Source organism: Anopheles maculipalpis, chromosome 2RL (genome assembly GCF_943734695.1).
Source record: "Anopheles maculipalpis chromosome 2RL, idAnoMacuDA_375_x, whole genome shotgun sequence".
NCBI lineage: Eukaryota > Metazoa > Arthropoda > Insecta > Diptera > Culicidae > Anopheles > Anopheles maculipalpis.
In genome coordinates, this window is record NC_064871.1 from 20,595,554 (window position 1) to 20,618,422 (window position 22,869).

General features: G+C 43.2%; 4 protein-coding genes across 8 annotated transcripts in view; 3 read left to right on the forward strand and 1 right to left on the reverse strand.

The window, feature by feature from the left end:
• Positions 1-22,869, reverse strand: part of LOC126559328 (complexin) — a 553,464-nt gene that overhangs the window by 378,348 nt on the left and 152,247 nt on the right. The window contains exon 5 of one of the 5 annotated variants that reach the window (XM_050215470.1): positions 18,407-18,416. The exons of the other annotated variants lie outside the window; for them this stretch is intronic. The gene's annotated coding sequence lies outside the window, so the exon portion shown is untranslated. Of the gene's footprint in view, positions 1-18,406; positions 18,417-22,869 lie in introns of those variants that run through there. 5 annotated transcript variants of the gene reach the window in all.
• The window catches only part of LOC126556746 (attractin), a 317,924-nt gene that overhangs the window by 256,897 nt on the left and 38,158 nt on the right, over positions 1-22,869 (forward strand). The gene's annotated exons all lie outside the window — the stretch shown is intronic.
• Positions 1-22,869, forward strand: part of LOC126557182 (ATP-dependent RNA helicase SUV3 homolog, mitochondrial) — a 304,903-nt gene that overhangs the window by 99,940 nt on the left and 182,094 nt on the right. The gene's annotated exons all lie outside the window — the stretch shown is intronic.
• LOC126559645 (uncharacterized) overlaps positions 1-22,869 on the forward strand; it is a 30,834-nt gene that overhangs the window by 1,860 nt on the left and 6,105 nt on the right. The window contains exons 2-3 of the mRNA XM_050215816.1: positions 22,417-22,523; positions 22,622-22,810. Coding sequence (XP_050071773.1) covers positions 22,417-22,523; positions 22,622-22,810 — 296 coding nt within the window. The remainder of the gene's footprint in view (positions 1-22,416; positions 22,524-22,621; positions 22,811-22,869) is intronic.

The following is a 22,869-nucleotide window of genomic DNA, read 5'->3' on the forward strand; positions in this document are numbered from 1 at the left end:
ACTGTTTAATGGCCATTCTTAGGCTTATTGGAGTTCTGCATTCAAGTACTAGAATTACTGAAGGAACTAGAAACGATCTTACACACACTCAGACAATTTAGTAACATTTTGAACGTGTGTGTTGAAAATAAAATATTCTCCACGTGCATATTACTCATCGTTCGCCAGAAACACGAGCTTGATTTATGATATGACCATAAAGAAATGGATGGTTGTCAGAAAGCAAAACAACGATTGAAAAATAAAAATAAGCATTAGAGACACACAACTCGAACCGTTCGTGTTCCACCAAGAGACCACAGGAAATGTTGCATAGGCGCACATACATTTTTTTACTTTATCCCCGACCACCCTAAAATGCGCCCAAAATACTCAAAATTGTTGTTTCGTCTGTTTCGTCTTACCCGGGTCAGGGTGAGAAAGCCCTTCTTAAAAGACGGAAGAAAGAAAGGAGGGCATATTAAACTAGATACAGAACCTCATTGCAGTCGGCTCGCAGCCAGAAGTGACCAAGTGCTTGCTTATGAATATTTTCCATCCCTAGCTGGGCATCCCCGGGTTATGCATTAAATTATGCGTCCGGCTTCCGGTGTCACATCGGGACCCGGAGTCGACATAAGTAGGCCAGCCGTACTCCGGAACGTTTCGGGCTGACTATGCTGGAAAACTGCTTGTCTCGTGAGTTTTCCAACTCACGAGGTCTGCCTAAGCGATGACACGGAGCACGAGCAGTAGTTTTGAAAGAAGAAGGACAGCCTCATGTATATTTAAACTTCCTTCCTTACTGGATTAGGTTGGGTACGCATAGCGAAGGGATTGTAATGCAATAAAACACCTCCAGCATGGACTTCAACCCTTTCAAGATGTTACAATTCTATCGTGGTTGGATGTTGGCGTATATGGTTCTTTTTTTTTGCCTTCAAAAACACATCAACGCCCTTCCGTCTTGCGTTTCTGTTAAAACGAAAACATGTGTGAACGTCTGGGGGTTACAAACAGCGTAACCCTTCCTTCACACGACACGACAAATGTGTGACTATCGATTTGTGGAGCCCGGAGCCGGATGCTAGGTTGTTTATTATGGCCGTACCTTGCACTAGACGGGAAGAACTTACTTGAAAGAAAAAAAAAACGATGGGACATGTGGAAGAGAAGATTAACGATGTGTATGAAGTTGAATCAGGGAGAGACATCCAGCCACATTGCCATTGCTGAATGACATAAACAGAGGGTTGCCACAGAAAGAAGGAAGAAATATCACGAGAAAAACTACTCCCTAAGCTGCTGGAGGACCGTCCACCACTCTCGCTCTGCTCGCTCGTTTCCCGGAGATGATGATTAGAAAATCGAAGAAAGAACGAGCCTCACGCCCGGTTTGTAAGTTTTGACAAAGCAGCGTGTTTACTGATTGTGAAGATGCTCGCCGGTTAAATGACGCGAAAGCAAGCAACATCATCCCGCTGCCCCGTTATCAACGGGTATCATCACAATCCGGCACACCAGATTCGCTTCCCAACGTTGTGGTATTTCAGTGTCAAGGAAAAGGTTTGTGTCAGTGCAAAAGTTCGGCACTAGTCTGTTAAACTTTAATGTGCCAGTTTTTGCTGGTCCCGTTTCGAATCTAGTCCATCGAGCGGAACGCTTAATCGAACGTTCGGACGGTTGAGAATGATGTCAGAGGACAGGAGTTTTTGTTGTTGCTGGTACGATGCTTCTGACAGGATTCGAGGCGCCATTACTGGGTGCGTGTGCCAAAAGATGTGACGGCGGCACTGTGTTGTGTTGTCCGGTAGAAGAGCGAAGAAGACAATTTGCTATGCCATTTTGCTGTTGATGTTGTTGAGGGCTGGCGTTAGAGGCTTGTTCGCGGGGCATGCTGGGGCCCGAGCGGGACTGGAGAAACTACTGTTCTCGTCTCGCTTGTTTGCCAAACAGTTTGCTGCTGCTTGGGAGGGAAGTTCTAATTATACTCGTAAGGCTACGCGTTTAATCTGGCCACTAGCAGGCTTCACTTTTCCCGAGAGGTTCGAAGTCGTGTGGATGGAATTTAAATCAAGTTTCGCATTTCGATCGAAGCAGATTGATAGTATGTCCGCTAGGTGGGTTACGTGTGGGTCCTGGGAACGGGGAAGATGTGACCATTGTGTGTGGTAAGGCAAATCACCCAAACTATACCTACCCACCGAAAAGGGCGAGTGATGGATCGTCGCCCGTGGTCGCTGTCGTGCGAAGAATATTTATTTTGCAAAACTCGGGGCACTCTTATCGGAGTCCCGCAGTAGGGGAGCAAGACCACTTAATGGATGAGAATACTGGGCTGGTCAACGCCAATGTTTTTTTCCCTTTTTTGTTGCGCGCGAATTCTAATTCTGGTTGGATTCTAGTGCGGGGAATGAAGTGAAAAACAAATCGTGTAAGACGCACCACACACGGTTGACATTTTCGGGATGAAAAATGGCACACTCCGGGTCTCCCGGGGAACGTAAAATGCGAAGACATGGACATGTGATTGGGCCGCGCCAGATCTCGTGCTTGTGCCGCCAGCATTCGACTTAAGGCATTCATTCGATTTAAGGCGACTGGTGTCAAAAATAGTCTGTGTCAGATAAACATGATGAACGCATAAACGATATTTAGCGTGCAGGAAGAAATGCTGACTGTTGGAAAAGGGATCTTAAAGACTTGTTTTAATTTACACTCTAAACAAGAGAACAATTATTTGTGGAAATATTTTTATAAAAAATTATAAACCTCAATCAAAAAAATATTGCAAATGAGTTATTTTCCTATGTGGATAATGGTGATGCTTTGGGGGCATATTTCCGAGCGAAGTTTCAATTATCGTCGCCATACTAACAGCATGTGTTTGAGTTTGGCTTTGTGTGCCGTGACGGCTAATCAATTATCCACTTTTGACTCGCCACATTCATCATAATCGATGTGGGTGGGAATCGTTTCCGCGTCGTTAGGACGCAGGGGCAGCATCGAGACGCTCATTTGTCATACTTAGGATTCAATTGACCTAACGAAAGCAAGAAATTTTCTTCTTGTTTAGTCAAATAATTTATTTTTAATATATTTTCTTGCACAACTTTAATATTGTAACCGTGCATTTAAATCAACAATCTGTCATCTGCACTTGATACGGTCCATCAGAAACAAATCTACTGTCACGAACATCGATTGATCTCGTTTCGTTCCGTTCGATACGATCATAAATTTTCACTCCAAAAATAAAAATCGCGAAATAAATATGCCAACTTCGTGTTGTGGCTAAAGAAATCGTCGTCCCAATTTCGCAACGTGTATTAACCAAAAAAATTGGAGAAACCACACAACCCTGCGTGTATGCGCTTTCTTGTCATTTTGGCACTCGGTGGACTAATTTTGATGCTCGTTTTGTGGTCGCAACAACAGCAAAACAAAAAAAAAAACCACCACTGACAAATAAGGCTACGATCAAGGACGGTTGATAACAGTAAAACAGCCATTTTTTAACATCATTTCTTGCGTACAGTTGTAGCTTAAAGCAAAGGAAGCATTCGCAGCACAGTAAAATTGGAAATAAAAAGTTGTCCACTTTCCAGCCCCTAGCTGGCGATGAAAGCAATGGACCATATGGAAGTTTCAGCATAAGTTGTCGCAAAATGTAGTGAAAATCACGAAAATGCAGATCACCCAGCAATCATGCTGGTAACCTTTGTCTCTTTTCTCCGAATGTTTCACATAAGCCTCCTGAAGCGCCGTTACTGCCTGGTGTTCGGTGTGCCATCGGTACCGACGCACTCGAGATTGCATTGACCTCGACGATCTTTCTCTGGGAGAATACATCAGCTCAGCACACACACACAGCTCAGCTCATACCCGAACACAGCAGGCCAAGTCTGCAGCGTGCGGATGTACGTCTCGAAAACTCTCGATTTCATTTTCACCCGACACGAGAAATCGAGCCCAAACACGGGTGAAGAAGAAGGAGGAAAAAAAAGCATACCCACCCCCGCCACCCAAACAACGGGTGGGGGAGGCAGCAAAAACATAATTTTATGCTGTGTAGCTGTATTTCAGTTTCATTTTCGACTTTAAAGTCATAATCATCAGCCAGAAAGCCACTTGTGGTACGAGTTTTTCGACCACGCATTGTGCGTGAGACTTTTTCCCTTTCCGATTCTTGTTCGGTTTGTTTCGTTTGGCTATAGAAATTGTTTCATCAAATATGTTGCTGTACGAACGCACGAAGTGCGAAGCAAATGTTGTCATGATGGTGTGGCCACCTTCGGAACGGCGGTGATGATTAACATGGAGAACGAAGCAATTTGAAACGATCGTTAAATAATCGTGTCTTAAAGTGTAGTGCTTAAGCTACGTATGGACACAAGCAGGGTTGTTGAACTCAAACGGGTGAGATATGGGTGGGGAAAGCAGGCACACATGAACTTAGTGCAAATGATCAAATATTGACATCGACTGCAAACAGAAAAACATGTTTATCAGATGGATCTTTAGGGATGGATCGACGATGCCTCCTTCGTAGCGGACATTTATTTCATTCTTTATCGATGGCTCTACGTCAAAGCAGGACAGGTCTTTAGGACCGACTTTTCAGGCCTTCTGTGAATTAATATACTCGTCAGCTAGATAAGCATGTTCCTGCATGCCGATAGACGATCCAGACGGGATCTGATGCTAGTCCCTTCGTGTTTCGCCCCTGAACAAGAACTCAAGCCAACCTAATTCTGTTATGAAAGAATTAAACCATTAGCTTTGACATACGGAATAAAATTTTAATGCCTTTTCCGGCAAAACAAACGCGATCGCATCGTTTGATGGCACCCCGTCTCGACTTCTTTCGTTAGTTTTTCTTTCCGGTTCCAAACCCACACTCCGCTGGTGCATGGCGGTGCATCACTTGTTGATGTTTGGCACGGACTGCTTCTAAACGATCGTAATGGTTGCTTTTCCTTTTCACTCCCAACTCATCGACTTGTGAGAAGATCACGATCGGAGGCGGATTGCATTTTTTTTTTCGTTGTTGTTAAATGCATCCGCTTCTTACATCAAAATGCAGCGTTTTTTTCATTTCTCAACCAACCAACGCCGTACGTCTCGTGGTGTAATGTGTATAATTGAATAAATTATGCTTGATTAATGGGGCACAGCACATAATGTGTGCTTCTAAGGGAATCGGCTGTCTCGGGCCTGGGACACGGAGTGAACGAACGAACGGCGGCTCAGTACGCGATCGCACACATCCGCCCTCCTGCTGTGAAGTATGTTTAAGATCAACAGCGCACGTCAGTGTGGGAGGAAATCCAAATCCACCCGAGCGAAGTGTAAATAAACAAAGGCATGGTGTCGGTGGTGCCCTGTTGTGGCTAAAGCTTGGCGAAAAAAAAACCGCTCGGACGAACGATTCGTGGAATTGTGGAGCTCTGGAGTGTTGAGCTGCATTTTGATGCACTTTTTGTTTTGTTGCTGCTGTTGCAAACCCAACCTCAAAATTTACCAAATGACTTCATGCTTCAACATTCGGCACGAACGAAATAACCTTTTTGTTGTTGTTTTGGTTGGTGCCTTATCAACATTTAATTGTTAACAGTTAAGAAACGAACCAACGCCAAATTTCACTCGCCCCACCAGCCAAAACAATTCGTGCAATTTACCAACAGGCGCTTCACCACAGGCCTAGATTCCCTTTTTTAGCGTCCATCCCTGCTGTGTACTTCGCGTTTGCGTGACCTTCGATGCGTGCAGGACAAAAGAGTTGAACCGTAACCGAAGGCTGCAAGACTGATGAGGGCCAGCTTTTCGAGGGTGGTACCATATTGTCGTGTGTGTGTGTGCGCGCGCGCGAGGGCTTGAGCAACTTTGGCTTTAATGCCAATTGTGGGTTGTGGTTTTTGCCACTTAGTAGCTCGTTACTCGACGATTTCTCTTATAATGTTTGCAAAGGTAAAACAAAAAGCAGCAGCAGCCCGAACGAAACTTCATCGCAAACCTGTGAAGGGATAAATAGCGGGAAATGAAAGCATTTTCTTACAAAAAAATTTAAACGAACCGTTTCGAGCACTGCTTTAGTCGCATATGAAATGGGATTTCTCACTTTTTGGTGGGCGTTATTTTCGATGTTTCATACGATTTTGTGTGCCTTTTTTATGTTGCCAGACACAAAAAAAGCGCACACACACACACACATCTGCGGTTTGACTTCTTGTGCTAAAACATATTGTGGAGCTACATCCTGAAACATGGGCAAGATTGGTCCATTTCCATTGGCTTAAATATTGCAGCAGTGTGGTGATGAGATTGGTGAATGTGGAGTATTGTTATTTTTGTTTGTTTTCAGCTCTTCGTTTCCGTCTTGCGGCCCTTGTAAGCATTTCCTTCCTTTGGCGAGCGCATGAGAAAAATGATTGGTTAGGATTGTGGAAACTGAAGTAACGGAAGCGGGATGGATTCGGTGGTGAAGTGTAGTGTGTGGCTCTCAGTTGCTTTATTTGGAATGATTGTGATCCATTTGGACGTACGCTTAAGCCCAGTGGCATAAATCAATCCATGTCATGCATTAGTAACGAGCTAAAAGCGTCTGATTTTGGAGCTCTTCTGCTCCATTTATCAAAAAGGACATTTTATTGGGTTTAAATATTTTTGGAAAACGTGCTCTGGTAGCATGAGAACATTTTGAAAATAATGCCATCAAAATGACACTTAATTCTCAATCATCTTGTTACTGATTACTACTTTAATCAATGCATTAAAAGATCATAAAACTATAACCATTTCCTACACTTAACGATAACCTCCCTTCAATTGGGGTGTGTCTTGGGAATTTGGACAATGCTATCCGAATAAACAATTGTTAACCGTTCAAGGAACATTCTTCGTTTGCTCGCAATAACAATCTCACCAAGGCCGATCGTACGCACACACAAATTCCGTTTCGTGTGTCTCGTGTTTAATCGAATTAAATCGCCCGACACTACACGACTTGATTGTCGCGCTTACGCACAAATGTGCTGGCAGTAGGGGCGGTACAGCATAAGTGCAGCATAAAACGTGACTTCAAACGGAACACTGACCAAGGCAATTCCGGGACATTGAAGTAAGCTGTTTTGCGAACCATTCGGCCCAAGCATACAATTGTTGCACATCAGCAACTCGGTGGAATAGCGATCGTACGATCGTCGTTCGTTTCCGGTTGATAAATGCAACAACGGAACCAAACCGATAGTGGTCGGCGTTTCCTTTGAGCGATGTAGGAAACTGCGCACCCAAGACTTGGGTAGGTTTCAATCAGTAAGCGCCAGGGGTTCAATTTTGAAACAAAAACAAAAAAAAAAAACGAGTCAAAACTCATACACGAGCTAGGTGTGAAGCTTACTGTATAATTGATGAGCCACCAAGAAGGCAAGGCAGCAGTGATAAGGTAACCGGATCCAATACGGAAGAAAAGAAATCGCCGTCAATGTTGGCCGACAGAGCACGACCCTCGTGGTGTCGGTGGATTTGTGGTTTGCGGAAATAATTCCACCACTGGGAATTGGCAAATGACTCGCTGGTGTCGTTTTTTTTTTCTAAAAACAGTATAAAAATTGTAAAAATTTAAAGCTTTAAAAAAAACTATTATAAAATGGATCATAATAAAAAAATGTATTCGCGTCTCTTCCGTCGCTTACTCATCCTTGTCAGTTACAGACAATTTATTTAATATTTATTTCGATTATATTAAAACAATCCAACGAGCTACATTTATCTTAAACAAACCATAAAGATGCTTGCTGTGCTTGAAGCGTCAAGCAAAATTTATAACCAGCGTAGAGAGTGGTAAAGGCGGAAAAAATTGGAACCGCCATTCAGTCGGGTGTGACTTTGAATGTCTTCCTTGTCTTGCTTGTACCCCATGCACGCACAACGTCCGAGATAAGGACACAGAAAACGAGGCCCTAATCACTGCAAAGCTAGCGCAAGACAGCCAAGCCTTTCGCTTGGTGATGACGGTGCATCGAAAAAATAAATAAGTAAACGTGTAGTGTGTGTGTGTACAGTCTTGTGATCGCGTCTGACACATTTAATAGTCCGGTCGCAAACATTAGCCAGCAACCATTACGGCGTTGACCGGGACAGTACAGTGTGTGGACAGCGGTAGCTTTCTTTACTTTCACACGATCAGCACACCTATGCTGTGCTATGCTGAAAACAGGTGCCGATTGCATACTACCGCCATGATGCACATGATCGTTGACACTTTTCCTGTGTGGTGTGCCGTTTGCACGTGTCCGCCACTAGTGACGGGTGGATCCTTTTAGAAATCTGACATTTTAAAATACTTTCCCCAAGGGCATACATATGCAAGTCGATGGTGTGCAGTGACACAGTTTTAAGATAAACGATATGAATTTCTAGCCTAGTCTGGGGGCACATGAAGCATATGAAGATTTCTTCAGTGACCGTGACCAATATATTTGAAGGATTTGCTTGAGGAAAATGGAAAATAATGTCTGAGTTTTGGAATTGGTTGGTTGTGGATCGCAATGCTTCCGGGAAGGATGAAGCACGTATGAGGTACACAGCATGTGGTGAATATATTAAATAGACGACAGCCAATTAACACTTGATTAAAATGCATCGCTTTAAAGCCGGTAATACAAGCTTACATTGGGAATGCAACATCCCACTAATAGTTCAAATTAAAAATTATCCACCGTCGATCGTCATTGACAATGGGGACAGTGGATTTTGTTTTTCTCCCTCCGATGCCTTAAACGTCCAACTCGCGATCGATCGACCACTCTCAAACAACTCTCACTTGCACCCATTTCGAAAACATCTTCCTCCTTCGGTTCCGTACGACGAACGTCGATCGTCTTCACATCCGCTGCAGTAATACTACGTTCCCGTTAGTGGTGCCGTGCGCCAGTAATTTGTACCACCAATAAATTCCTTCCACCCATGTCTGTACGTTTTGTGTCCTCCTTTGAAGCAGAAGGACGCCCATAAGTAAAATGGCCCTCTTTTTGAAAGTCTATGATCCGCAATCCGGAACGCTTGGAGTCCATAGAAGGGGATGTATATCGATTCGCTGCCGCGGGTTCGGTTCGGCTGGGCATCACAACCAAGCCGGAAAGGTTGTGGAATGTTGTTCGGATGCTTGGTTGTGCTATCTGCAAAACAAACTCGTTTTTGGGCGCGCTTGCAAGTGTGTCACTTTGCCGATTTTTATCGCATTTTTATACTTGCGTAATGGTAGGCCAATTTCCCGCCCTAGGTTTCTTTGGTGGGTGGGTTCTTCGTTGGGAGGGTTGAGAAACTACGGAACATTTGCACGGGATGGTAGCATAAATTTACCTGGGAGTGTTTTCGAGTGGGGTTTTCGGCGTCGGTGGATAACGAAATTTAAATTTAGCCAGCGGAAACGAACCATCGCCGAGCCGAGCAACGCCACTGAAGAAAACTATCCGTTTAACCCTTAGCAATTCATCGCTGAAAGGAAGCATTTTATATATTTAACTTTTTGAATACTATTTTAAGTAGATCGATATTATAAAATTAATGCTATTCTTCGACTTAATTAGGAAGTAAGTATTTCATTTATAATGTTTTACCCATAATTCACATTGAAAGGTTAACACATGCTCAAGCAAAATAGAAAACCTTCTGAGAAGTAGTAATAAATAGTCATGCGTGAAATTAAAATGTCTCGCCCAAGGAGTGTTGCGTACAAAGAACCGCTAGCAGACGGTATGATTGAAATATTTCTAAATAAACACCTACGTTAAAAATGTTTCTCTTGCATAGAGAGACGCCGGAAAGCATGCTAATGGCCGACCGACGTCCCGCGTGACCGATTGAGAAGTTTGATAGCAAATATCGACGGAAGAGCCATACAATCGTTCGTTTGCTACTAAATTCCATCAGCATCATCGCTTGCCGACATCTTCTCCCTCAACACACAACACAGGTGATGAAAATTCCATCAATACCCGGTTTAATTTTTCTCAGTTCAAGCTCGCTGTGACGGGTGAACCTAACACCCTCATCCGCTTTTCGATAATCATCCGCTTCTGAAGTGTCACTTGATTGGCACTCCTGAGGAAGAAGCAAAAAGTACATCGGATCGATTTCACTCCAAAAACCAGCATAATCTCGCTACCGTTCCACACGCGCGACACACGGCACGAACGGGGGTCACCGGCACGACGGTGCTACTGCCACCCTCCTGGAGCTCGTGGAAAAAGACGGCAAGCGTGAAAGTAAGTGAAAAGAAATGGACACTTTACATCCATTTTCCTCTAGAAGACCGTACGTGAGAAGCAAGAGTGAAAAATGTGTTTTTTCCCCCACGACGCGGTAAGGAAAATGGAGGAAAATACACACTCCATTGAATGGTGAATGTCTGTAGGGCACCTGCTAAAGCGACGCATTATACACCCGGTTCAGCAAAAAGAAAAGTGAGAGGAGGTTATGGCCGTTGTGTGGGGCAAAAAAAAAAGAATTGGAAAAACTGCACTCGAAAAAAGCAGCCAACGACTTCTTGGCGTTTTGTTTACTGGCCGACCATCGGTTACGGGCCGGCACTAGCTTGAAGGTTGAAAAACATTTAAGGGCACAGTTTTCCCTCTTATGCTGTGGTGGCGTGGCCTACTCACCACACCAGAGGTCGCCATGTTTAGCTTCCAATAGCCTCGGAAACACACAAAAGCTTCCATATTCTGTGTATGTGTTTCTTTGCATCGGTTAACCACGAAAGCAACCGGCCACACCACCAGGGGGTTTTATTTTTGCAAGAAACATCGACCAAGAAACGGTTTTAGCGAAGGCCAGTAGTTTCAGCTGGTGGAGGTCACTGCTAGTGGGATTTTGTTCTTATTCGCTCATTCTCCACCACGGACGACATACTGGCACCAACATAAAACGTGTGTCCTCTTAGTGGGTTGTAAGGTATGTATAGGTTCGAATGTGAGTGCAAATAGCGTGTGTAGCTATTTAGTGTTTGAGCCCTTTTTTTTCGTTCGGTGCCCACAGAAGCAAAAAGGACGTGAAAAGAGAGAACACATCAAGGGAAGTGGTTGAATCCTTGTTCGCTTTAGAATGCGGGAAACAATCAACACCGTCGAAACAATGTTCCATCCCTTATTGTGAGGGCACTCATTCGCGCTTGCATTCGTTCCCTTGCGAGAGCGGACAATTGGAGACGGCTTTATTGTCTGTCTGTCTGTTTGTGGTGCACCTTGAAACAATTAAGTCTCATTTAACACACATTGACAAACAGCGTTGTTGGATTGCTGACAGCGATTATAGCGATGATCGGACTACGGAAGCTACGGAGAGAGATTATCATCATTTCCGAATGAAACAATATTAGTACAATGGTCATAAATGAATAGCAGTTGGACCTCATAATATAAGCACAAAGAAACGTTGGAAGCTTCCATGTCCTAATTGTGTTCTGTTGGCAAACGATCAACAATAGAACCGAAGAGCATAAGTTTGCTACACTTATCGATTATTTGTATTGTATATTCGCATCATCGATTCCTTCCAGCATCGAAACGAGTTCGAAGCGACAAAAAGAATTAGTACCAATCATCATCTTGCTTCTTCACAGTCTCTAGCTGCACGAATCACGACTTCTTCATCACCGGTCTGCAACATGAAAAAGAGGGCAACGAAGAGCATAAAATTCCACCCCGTGTCTTACACTGTGCGCCTGGTTAGTCTGCTCTGCTCCGGGCTTTCAAATAGCTTGAAAAGCAGGGAAGTTGTAGCGCAAACTATGATCGAGGGCCGGCAGCAGATCGGCAGCAGAATGGTGGTGCATAGAATAGAATCAATCGAGTTGATCGAGTGCATCTCTTGAAAGATTGTGGGCGCCATAGATTCGTGCAGTAAAGGATTCGTCGTTCGTTGGATTCGGTGTAGCAGTAAGCGAGACTGCAGCAAACCATGCTGCTGCACATGCACACCGTGCCGAGATGCAGAAAGTTATTTATAGCCGCGTACGTCTTGCAGTCGTTGGGGCTATTGACCGGACAGAATAGTACACACACGAAAATGGTTAAACTAACGAAGATTTGTTCATTTTCTCTATTAAGAATATTGTGATTTTTATTGAAGTCAACCTTGTTTGATTGATTTAGTTATTAAAATGCATATTTTTAACATGCTTCATTCTAAAATCTATGTGCGATTTTTAATAAGACAATTATTAAAATTGAAAGAGGCGATCAAGTGTCTGCACATCCTATCGATTGCTCCCTTCCGCTTAAACGAATTTTGAATTCCTGCCTGTCCTTTTGTAGCAAACGCTTACAAACGAAATTACGCTTTTATGCTCATTGAGCAGTGTTGTTTGTGGCCTGGCGCCCATCATCCGCGTGCCGCAACTTCCCCCTGCAGCACCACCTGCCAATTTCTCCGGCACCCGTGTCATCTCATGGCGTCGTAAACGTCGTCACGTCGGACGCAAAATTGGAGCAAAGTGTGAACTCACTTAAAACCAATTCCAATCCCCATCGTGTGCCTCTGCCCTGGCCACGCTGACATCACTCATCGGTGTTGTTGTTTTTTTTTCGTAGCTTTTGTGTTTGTGTGCATGTTTGCTTTTGATCTGCATTTCCACCCAGTTGGGGCTTGTTATGCGTTCACACACACACACACACACACACACACACACACACACACACACACACACACACACACACACACACACACACACACACACAGTATGGAACCGGTAGATCAGTACACGCTGTTTCACGTTTAACCCTTGGGTGGGTAATTTGGGTGAGAAACCTTTCGCTCAGGAATAGTAAAACTCTACACTGCCACTATAACTGCTTCACACAGACCTGTTCACCATCAATTATCAACACTCCCAGCGTAACAATTATGGTCAGTCATCCCCCGAAGGGTTTACTTTTTCACATCCATCGTTACGACAGCACGGGAGAAAATAGCATAACTTCGGAGGGAAATGAAAGGTTCATGGTCATGGCTGCCACCGTAGCCATATCGATGACAAGCGAAGGGGAGGTCCAATTTGACCACGATGGAGCTGATGGAGCAGCTACACACACACCCATAAGCGACGAGGCGTTTTAGGCACTGAAATGGTTTGAACTTAACCTCGCACGGAGGTTCGCAGCATGATTGACGGGCTGCGTAACAGTGTGGCAGGGACCGTTCGGACATTCTTTTGAACCCGTTTTTCCAATGCACACAAATTATCGGCAGAACACTCTGCTGGAGCACTCACTGAAGTGGAAAGGAGATGTCTCAATTGCGATACGCCTTTTCTTACGATTATGATCATCGACCGGCAACAATTGTCGTACGGAGCAGTGCTCTTGGGAGATATCGTCACGTCTCGTCGGTCCGGGGGTTGACAAACGATTTAAGAAAGAGTGACTTATGAAGGGAGCACAATCGAACGATAGATTGTGGATAATAGGAGTTTATGCAGCAGCCATGACACTGGCAAAAACAGTGACAGCGAAGATGACGAAGTACGACGACGACGACCATGCCGGGAACGTGACGATTTTATAATGAAATCGAGATCCACGAGTTGGAGTTTCGACGCCTAAAGCATACCCCACCCGGGGAGCATGACGGTCGTAGGTAATGCTTGTCACGAAACAGTAAAAGAAGGCGCTCCGGATATCATTATTGCAGGCATGATTTGGCCGTTGTGTTAATAGATTTTTATATTCGTTACGTGTGGCTTGCGAGATGACTTCACCTATTAAAAGCTCTCTTATTTTAGAAAAATTGATTTTTAGATTACAGTTTTAATATCCTGATCCAAGTTTTCCAAGCGTTTGTTGTCTTTTTAATTCTCCTTTACTTCATACACACGCTTCCAAAGCTTCTATTACGGCGGCGAGAGAGACTTTCGACACATAAATTGTAGACAGACACGCCAAAAATGGAAAGACATCGTGTACTGTGTTCCGCAGGAAACGCACGATAGTTATTATATTATTTTATTACTTTCCTCACGACCGGCCAGACTAATCCGACCGGATTACGACGGATATGACGTAAGCTTTCACCTTCGAACGTGTGCCACTAAAATATCTACTGCCCCCTTGACGAAAGCGCGGCAGAGAACGTTTGAAGCGCAAGAGCATGGCAACAATTACGGTTACGGTGGGTCGCTTCTCTTCCGGGCACACCCGCTCGACGACACTTCGGTGCGTTATGGAAATTGGATGGTTGACTCTCTACTCAACCGTGAAACGGTTTATTTATTATTTATTTTTGAAAGCTTATCGAACGCAACCACAATAGATTGGTGCACGTGAAATGGAAAGGGGAAAAATGGTTAATTTTTTATTATTTTCTTTGGCCATTGTTGTTATTGTAGCAGTTATGAAGACATTCAGAAAACATAAACCCTTCTTGCTGTCGCTGGAGGCTGGCAGGTTTATTTTTTCCCCCGCTTATTGGAGGAACGATACATGTGGCCGCCGGGCCTTATATTACACCTTGATTGCTTGCATCTCGCTTCGTGTCACCGGATTGTAATGTAAATTCACGCCCCTTGGCAAACATTACGGGGGTTGAATCACGGTGGTTATGTTTGTTTTGTTCGTTATGGATGGGTAATTTAAAATGCTAATCAGTTGGCCGCTCTTGAAACAGCCATGTGTCCATTTTTACTCTGGCGAGTGTGTTGAGTTTTTCGTTGCATTTTTAAATGTTTCATACTAATTGCAATATTTTTTCTATATGATAATAATTATTGAAATTACAAAATTTTATGATTAAAATAAGAGATTATGAGTCGATCAACGCTACTATGGGTACTATAATCGTAGAAAATCTATTCTTTCTGTACGATATGCCGTCACGTGGAAGTAATTTCTCACCGACCGCTGCCAACAATCCATAATAGCAACTGGACGGTTCCACGTGTCTCCCCCGACAAGCGGTCGTTGGTTTTATTTTGTAGAGGAAAAAACTCATCCGATGACTCATCGGGTCGGTTGGAAAAATGTGCACCTTTGTAGGCTGGGGGCTGGGCAGAACTGGCAACGATGTCTGTAATACCGGCGAGCTTTAATAACGTTTATTGATTGCTGTCATGGGTGGGGAGGGCTGACACAGTAAACGATGCATTCAAGCGATCCGTGGGAGTGTGTTTGAATGTGATAAAGAATTTTTAAATACCAGATTGTAAAAATATTTTTTTAAACAAAAAAAAAACTATGAACAACACTCTACGAACAAGTCCCGTCTCTTCGTCACCTGACAGAAAAATAAATATGTTCCATAAATATCACATCCCAAGCACATAGACAGCGGCGCATGCCATGTGTCCCCCTGGTTTAAGCCTCTTTCGCCCTAAACAAACAGATGTTGTCGGCAGTTTGGAAATATATTTTCGGCATACATTCACCCCGGTCTTAAGCTGACATTGCTCTTGTCCTGTGCTGACGCTGAAGAGACTTTATGCACCGATGAGACTTCAAACTTCCCTGAACAGTATGTTTTTTTCCTTTACAAACATCCGGGAAATTTTACGCTCCTCTGTGCATGCGGACACACCTGCCAATTATTGAGGCTTGCAAAGACAACAAAATTCACTTGACTAAAGATCGTTAAGGAAGTGTACTATGGGTTACATGTGCACTGTTGTTTCACATGGAGATGTACAACATAGAATGAGTCTTGTTTTTTTGTGATTTAGTAATGAATACAAATGATCTTCCAAAGGAACGAAGTTCTAAATTTCGCAAAACCACTTACCTAGCACCTTCTCGAGTGTCACTGTAACAGTTGTCAGCTGTTTTTGAAATTTAAACTGGACGTTTTTTTTTCTCTAGTCACGTAAAACAAAGAAACCCTTCCACAAAGACGCCATACGTATCATGTTTCCTCGTCAAGTTGCCGGTTCCTCGTGTTGAGTTGCCGGTTGGCATTATTAGCTTGACCACTGTACACCTCCACTCGTTGCAACGGAGGAAAACCATCCCGCGATTCCGATTGATGGACGTTATTGATGTGTGATCGGTGGTGGGTTGAAATTTATTGCTTTAAAAAACGGTTATTAGCCAATGTGCATTTACGGTGGGAAGATGCTAATGGAAAACTAGAATCTTGCCCTTCTCGCAAAGGTAGAATGGTTGGAACGTGATCTCTTTCGTTCGTATAATCGTAACAAAATTACAGTTCTCTCTATCAAGCAAGATCGTGATGATGGTGATGAAAAAAAAATCTTTCGATCTAGAAAACAAACGTATGCACTCAAATAAAAGCGGCCAGAACGTGCAGTTTTCCATGCAAGATAAACGTGTTCGAATGTTTATCTTTAGTGCATGGTTGTAATGCGTCCGTCTGTTGTACAAAAATCTCTCTTTCGCATCCAGTTTTTTGTTGATGCAAACTTTCCCAAAATAGAATCACACTTAAAAACCAATGTTTCACCTACACGACCACCACCACGCTCACCACAAGCCTCTTCGCATAAGAGTTTTGAATGGGTAAGCTTAGTTAGCAAGACCACCCCGTTGGTTAAATGGTGTTGAAGGGCTTTTTGCACCGAAAATGAAATTTGCTGTTGTGGTTTGCTGGTGTTTCGTGTGCGTACACATCCTTTGAAGTTACTTCTCATTAGTACCATTAAGTTGAGGGTTTGAATGTTCCGTACCGTGTCACATGTTAAATATGTTCCCCCGAAAGGTCCCCAAAACCGGTGTCTTCATTCCTGTGCATATACTGTCCTTTTATGGCAAACCGCTGTAAGAGGAAGTGAAACGAATAGCTCAGTGTGTTTGTCCCCGCTTTTTTAATGCTTTTTGGAATGGACAAATCTCGTCCGTGTGTACACACAAACACACACACACATCCGTAAGGGAAGGGTTCATGATGCTGCCAATCCGGATCTTTTCGTTGTAGATGCCAGTTGTTCTACCGAGACCTCTAATGTCGGTTCTCATCGTCAAGAACGAGAAAAAGGAGACCCAGTTTGCTCCATATTTGGTGTAGGTTGGACTGTAGGGAAGGCTTCACTGGGGAGCATCAAACGTTTCAAGCGTAAGACCTACCCAAGCATACCCAACAGGCCGGTGAAGGTTTTGCTGTCACTCCCTACCTTAATGGGGTTGATCTAACCGTCGCACAGTGGTTCAACACAGATGAAGGCATGGATTGAAGGGTTGTTTAGCATCGAAATTTGTTTTGATCGCTCATCACAAGGGTCTTGACTCCTAGCTTTTCTTTTCCTCATTTCCATTTATGAATTTGTGTAGATAAAATTAAAAAAGTGAGGAAAATCTACAGTAAAAAATGTAAAGTCCGTAGGCATCAGACATACCAGAAAAAAATGCAATGACCACCCCTTTACCATCGTGCGCAAGTCGCGGTGGGTATTGCATTGCGAAAAGTTAACAGAAAGGAAACCGAGAGGTCAATACATCACCGCGATTTCAAAGTCACACAACGGCGGTTGAGTTTGGTTAGGTTTTTATGCGCTCTTGCTGAGACTATATGGCCTAAGTTCTGTTCATCGTTGTGCCATATACAAGCTTAAATATACAGAATCGTTTGCAAGTCTCGACGGACAAGACCTAACAGCGCAATTTTTGCAATCAACTGCTGTTCTTTTTATTAATTTATATTTCTTTTTAATCACAAAACAACCGTCAACCGTCATTTGTTCCGTTTCCGTTATTAGTCTCCCAGCCAATTCGCATCTCCAACAAGACGGTTTGGAGATAATTGATGAGCTAAACGGTGCGGCACATGCTCATCATTCGTTGGCTACGGATGGATGCTGAGATGAAACGGTGGGTTGGCTGCTGCTTCCAAGAATATTGACTCATGTGTCTGATGTTTGGTATATTTTTATTTCAATTCAATTCTCCTCTTGCTTTAACATCTTGCAATATTGAATCATGATCATAATATTGAAGAAGAGCCCTTAGGCTTCACATTTTTTTTTACTTCCGCTGTCAATTAAGATGTAATATCAAAAATAATCTCTTATTTCAATTGATTCTATAATGCCGTTTCCGAAAAAAAATAAGTTAATTTAATACGTTTCTATTAGCGTGTGCATTCTCAGGTTTCCACTTCACCTTAGCGCACAAAATTCGTATGCCATAAAAGAGATCCCGGTTGAAAATGCTAAAACGAGCTTCGAGACAAACGAACCGACCGTTGCGAATGCGTTCGACAATCGGGAATGGAAGAAAAAAAAAACGGTTCCTCTTACGGTTATCTTCACCGTGGGCCCAACAATTTCCTACCAGCAAAAGCACACCATCTTTGCTTTTGCCGATTGGGCAAGCGTACTTAAAGCCCTGCTGGGCTTTTGGGTGTATTTTTCGACTGTTTGTTGGCTTTTTGTAGGCCCCGTTCAAGTCGCGCTTAAACAACTTCCCGTCCAGTTCCACCGCGACCACACGGTACGGCAAGATCGATAATTGGCTTTTAATTTCGCAGAAACGACAGCGTGGGGCCATACGAAACCTTGACGCGAAATCGACACATTGTGCCTTACCGGGAGGCATCCATCAACAACCGGGGCAAGAAAGTGACCAAAGATCCGTTCGATCTTTTCGATAGCGATTCGAGCCCGTTTGACGGAACCGGCAATGGGCGGAGGAGGAACAGTTGGATGGAGGTATTGAATTTGGCACAGTTTGCAAAAACCGTTCCGCTTTTTTTTCGATTGATTTCAATCGACGCAAAGGGGCGGAAAACTGTGAAAGCAAAAAGTGCAAGAATGCGAAAGGCTAACGGCTACCATCGGCTGTGTTAAGGGCACGATTAAGAAGCTCGTGGTTGTGGATTGAATTCAGTCGCTTTTTGCAGTCTCTAAAATCGATTCCCTTTCTTCTCCCGTTAAAATTAAGGTTCACTTATATGGGTCAAACGCTAATTTCAACTACCCTTAATCGAGCGGCTTTTTTGTTGTTTTGTTTCGACACATTCAATGTAAATTACTTTCCTTTCGGAGGCATCGCAAGGTAGGAGGAGTTTGAAAGTTTTAAATCTTCCATCTAAAAAATTTTTTTTTGTCAGCTCATGAAATGGACGAACTAAGTGAGTTCAAATTTGGAGCTTATCAAAAAAAAAAATTTTAAAAATAACTGCTCCAACGAAAGACCTCGTACGAGCTCTATCTTTTAAAATTAATTCGAATGTTGTGTACCGCTCCTCAGCAAACGTATTCCGTCCGTACGTTTATTGATTCGCAGAAACTACTACTATCAGCCGCTCTTCTTTATGACCTCGGCGAACAATCACAATCAGAACACAATGAACGCGGCTAAGCGATTATCGAGAACACAAGGGTTACAAGTCACCCTTGACCTTCGCGAGGACCACCCATCGTTCGTAATGCGATTTAGCAAGCATCTCACCATCAGGTCCTTTACACTAAAAGGCAAACGCCACCGCCATGATAGCAGTGTCGCCGATTGCTTTCCAACGATCCTTTACCAAGTGCCGTCTATCGCAAATCAATCATTTCAGCCTGTAGTAGAGATGGTCGAAATGTTGCAATGGCTACGAGCATCAAGCACGAGTATTACGCAAACCAACCGAGCCGTAAATCACGGATGTTAATTACTCTTTACCAAGCACTTGTTGCCAGTGCTCACTTTGCAATGCACGTGAAGTGTCACTGCATACACAAACGCACGCCCTGTTGCATAATCTGTCTCAAGACGTCCTGCAATGGGTGGTGCACTGTGAACGAGAACAGCTAAGAATGATGGGCCCTTGTACCGCAACCTAACCTTAGGATGTTCTCTACCCTCTGGATAGAGAACATCCTCTCTACCCTCTGACTGCAGGGGTCGGCAAGGTCCGGCTCAGGAGAAAATGTCAAATGTAAACCTTCATTCGTTCTCGAGAATTTTTGCCGAAATATACCATATTATACTGCTGTACGATCGATTTGTAAAGAAGCAGTTCTATTAAGATCTTTAGTGTTCAAATAAATATTATCCAATGAGCGATTGATTTGGCTTTTACCTTTCTGAAAGACAAAAAATCTTCCAAACACGAAAGGTTTTATATCATTTCAAGGAAGTACGTTTTTATCTGAAAAAAATCTCATATAAAATTTGTGGAATCACAATACAGATCATGTTTTACAGACGCTAATTTGCAATCTATTTTAATTGAGGAATACACGTAAATAGAATGTCGTTGTGACCTGACAAATTCAAGGCCCAAATCAATATTACATATTAAAAATAGTACATATATAGGTTGAATTTAAAATGATCATTTCTTATATATTATATTAGGTTATGAAAAAAGTTATAAGCATGATTTTATTATAGTTTTATCACATAACCTTAATTCATATTTTCAAATCTGTTTTGGTGTATATGGCTCAAACAATTTTAGGCAAAATGTTTACTGTTTGCTTCTTTCTGTTCCACCCCGAAAATGTGCCGACCACTGCTCTAGCTGGGTGTCAGTTGTAGCACCCACTTGACTGATATTATCTAGCGGTACGCTCCACGCCCAAGGTTTGAATGTTTAGCGCAACGAATTAGCAAACCCAACAGAAACTGTAGCACTTGCATGTGAGTGGGGTAATTTTTTGCTACGTCCTTAAGAAACGGTACAATGGCGTGGATTCTTTTCCATGGCGTGACAACTTCTTCTGCCTTTGATTCGTGGTGGAAAAATTGGCACGCCAGTAAAAATGATCACTTTGTGTGAAGATCTAAAGTGAGTGGGAGATGGTGTACAGCGACTGCACTCAGAAAATGTGTTAATTTAAGTTGCAATTTATTTGCTTGGTTTGTGCCTTTTCTGTTTCCCGGGCTTCTGAACGAAAGGCTTGGTAGTATTTTTACTAGCTTTTATTCACATTGGTTTCAACGTAATGCGAAGATCTCTCAAAGATGCATTTATAAAAGCGACAAAATGTTCCGATTCTTCATGCGATTATGCTGGCCTGGACACACCTGGTGGTCGATCCACCGGTCAGTGGTCAGTGTACAGAGTTGTTGACTGTTTGTTGACAAAAATTTAAGAAATTCATAAATTAATTCTCAGTCAGTCAATTTAGACAGTTTTAAGCGACCAGAGCATTCAACAGAGGCTGGGGTTCACAATAAGTGAAAAGCATGATACGTCCTGTCTTATTTTCTTCTGGATGGACCAGTGATCTGAAGAGCAGAATATAATGAAAATGTTTTTGGTTCGAGCCAGACATGAATGGATGAAAAAGGTTACCTTTTTTACTGAAAAAAGTCCAACAGATTTCTTATTGTCACCTATGGCTAATGTCCCGATCAACTTCCGCAAGGCGACGTGACAAGCAGTGCAGGTATTTTTGTGAAATTATAAATTTAATGGCCAAAATCTAACTGGTATTAATTTTTTGATACAGCAAAATTAAAACTAGATAAATGTCGGATTGCAGTTATTTCAAGCAAAAGAACTCGTAGGCGTCATGCACCGCGCTCCGATCAACGAAGAATCCGTTAAACTTCATGCAATTTCGTAACTGACACCTTCTTTCTCTAACTTCTCGGAATAAAGGTTCGTGCCCTTTCTTTCTTACCTTGTGGAGTGGCAAACGGAACAGCAAACGAATGGCGTATCTAATCCGAAAAACGGTTTCTTAATTTCTGTTCGGTTATGCTTTTTTTGCTGCTCCCTTTCTGTGGGGAGGTAGGTTATCGTTTGGTTCGGCTCGCACAAACCACGGCCCACCTTGCTTTGCTGCACCTTTGGCACACTCAAACAGTCCCACCTCAGCCCAGCCCAGTCACATTAACAGCTTTAAACGCCCGTCATTAGTATCTGTTCCACGCGTTACCCATTTTCCCGGTGTTCTTTCGCGCTCGTTTTGTTGCATCGGACCGCCGCCACAGTTTGACCCAAATCGTCGCACGGGCACTTTCTTTTGCTCTTGGGTGGACGCATTTCAATCTCGAAACCCAGCTTTTGCAGAAAACAGTAGAACGAGTTCCGGTGCAAGAAATGCGGAGCGCTTATGTGCCATTTCAAGAAAGATGCTGTTCAAGATGTGCCCTGTAGAAAGAGGTTCAAGAAAAGATCATTTACGTGCGAACATACGCTAGTGTGCTCCGTAAAGCTTATTTTGAAGAAAAGCAAATAAAAACACAGCTATATCATGCAAGATACTTTCCTCAGTTAATAAAACCAGCTTTATGACACTCAGAGCTTCATGGCGCCATAATTTCTACGTAGGGGTAGCGATGTACCTTGGGTACCTTCAATAAAATGGTCGCAGTGAAGAGATGCACACAAGCGTCGATGTATGTTACACGTGCTCGTCCCCCGAAAGGGTGATGTACGTCCCTCGGGAAGAGGCCACCATCCGGAGAAATGTTTAGAAAGCAGAGCAAATGAACAACACAAGTTGTTTTCTAGTGCTGAAATGTAACTTTTTCCCCATTCGCTTTTCACTTTCAGATGATGAACGATTTCATCCTTCCAAAGAATTCTCACACTACGGTAAAATAACGCCCCAGCTGCAACATGGACGGCATAAAAGATCCCTAACAAATACGCGCGAAGAGGTAATGTGTCAGTGTGTGTGTGATCAGCGCCACGATCTTCACGTCCTATTCCTAATGCTTAATACATTTTTGTTCTCTCAATTCGTCAATTCCAACAGAATGGGCTTCACGCGACGCATTTAACATTAAGTTATACATTAATCGAAGCTGATGTGATATTAGATTTACAACTTAACAAAGCGCTCATACCGGACACACATTTTCTTAGTTATCAGCTACCGAACGGAACGGGCAAACACGTCGTACGGTATGACCGTCCGGAAGAGGTGGATCTTTGCCACTACTATGTAAGTCTCTAGACTAGAGCTGCTGTTTTACAACGACACTACTTACAACCAATTGCTTA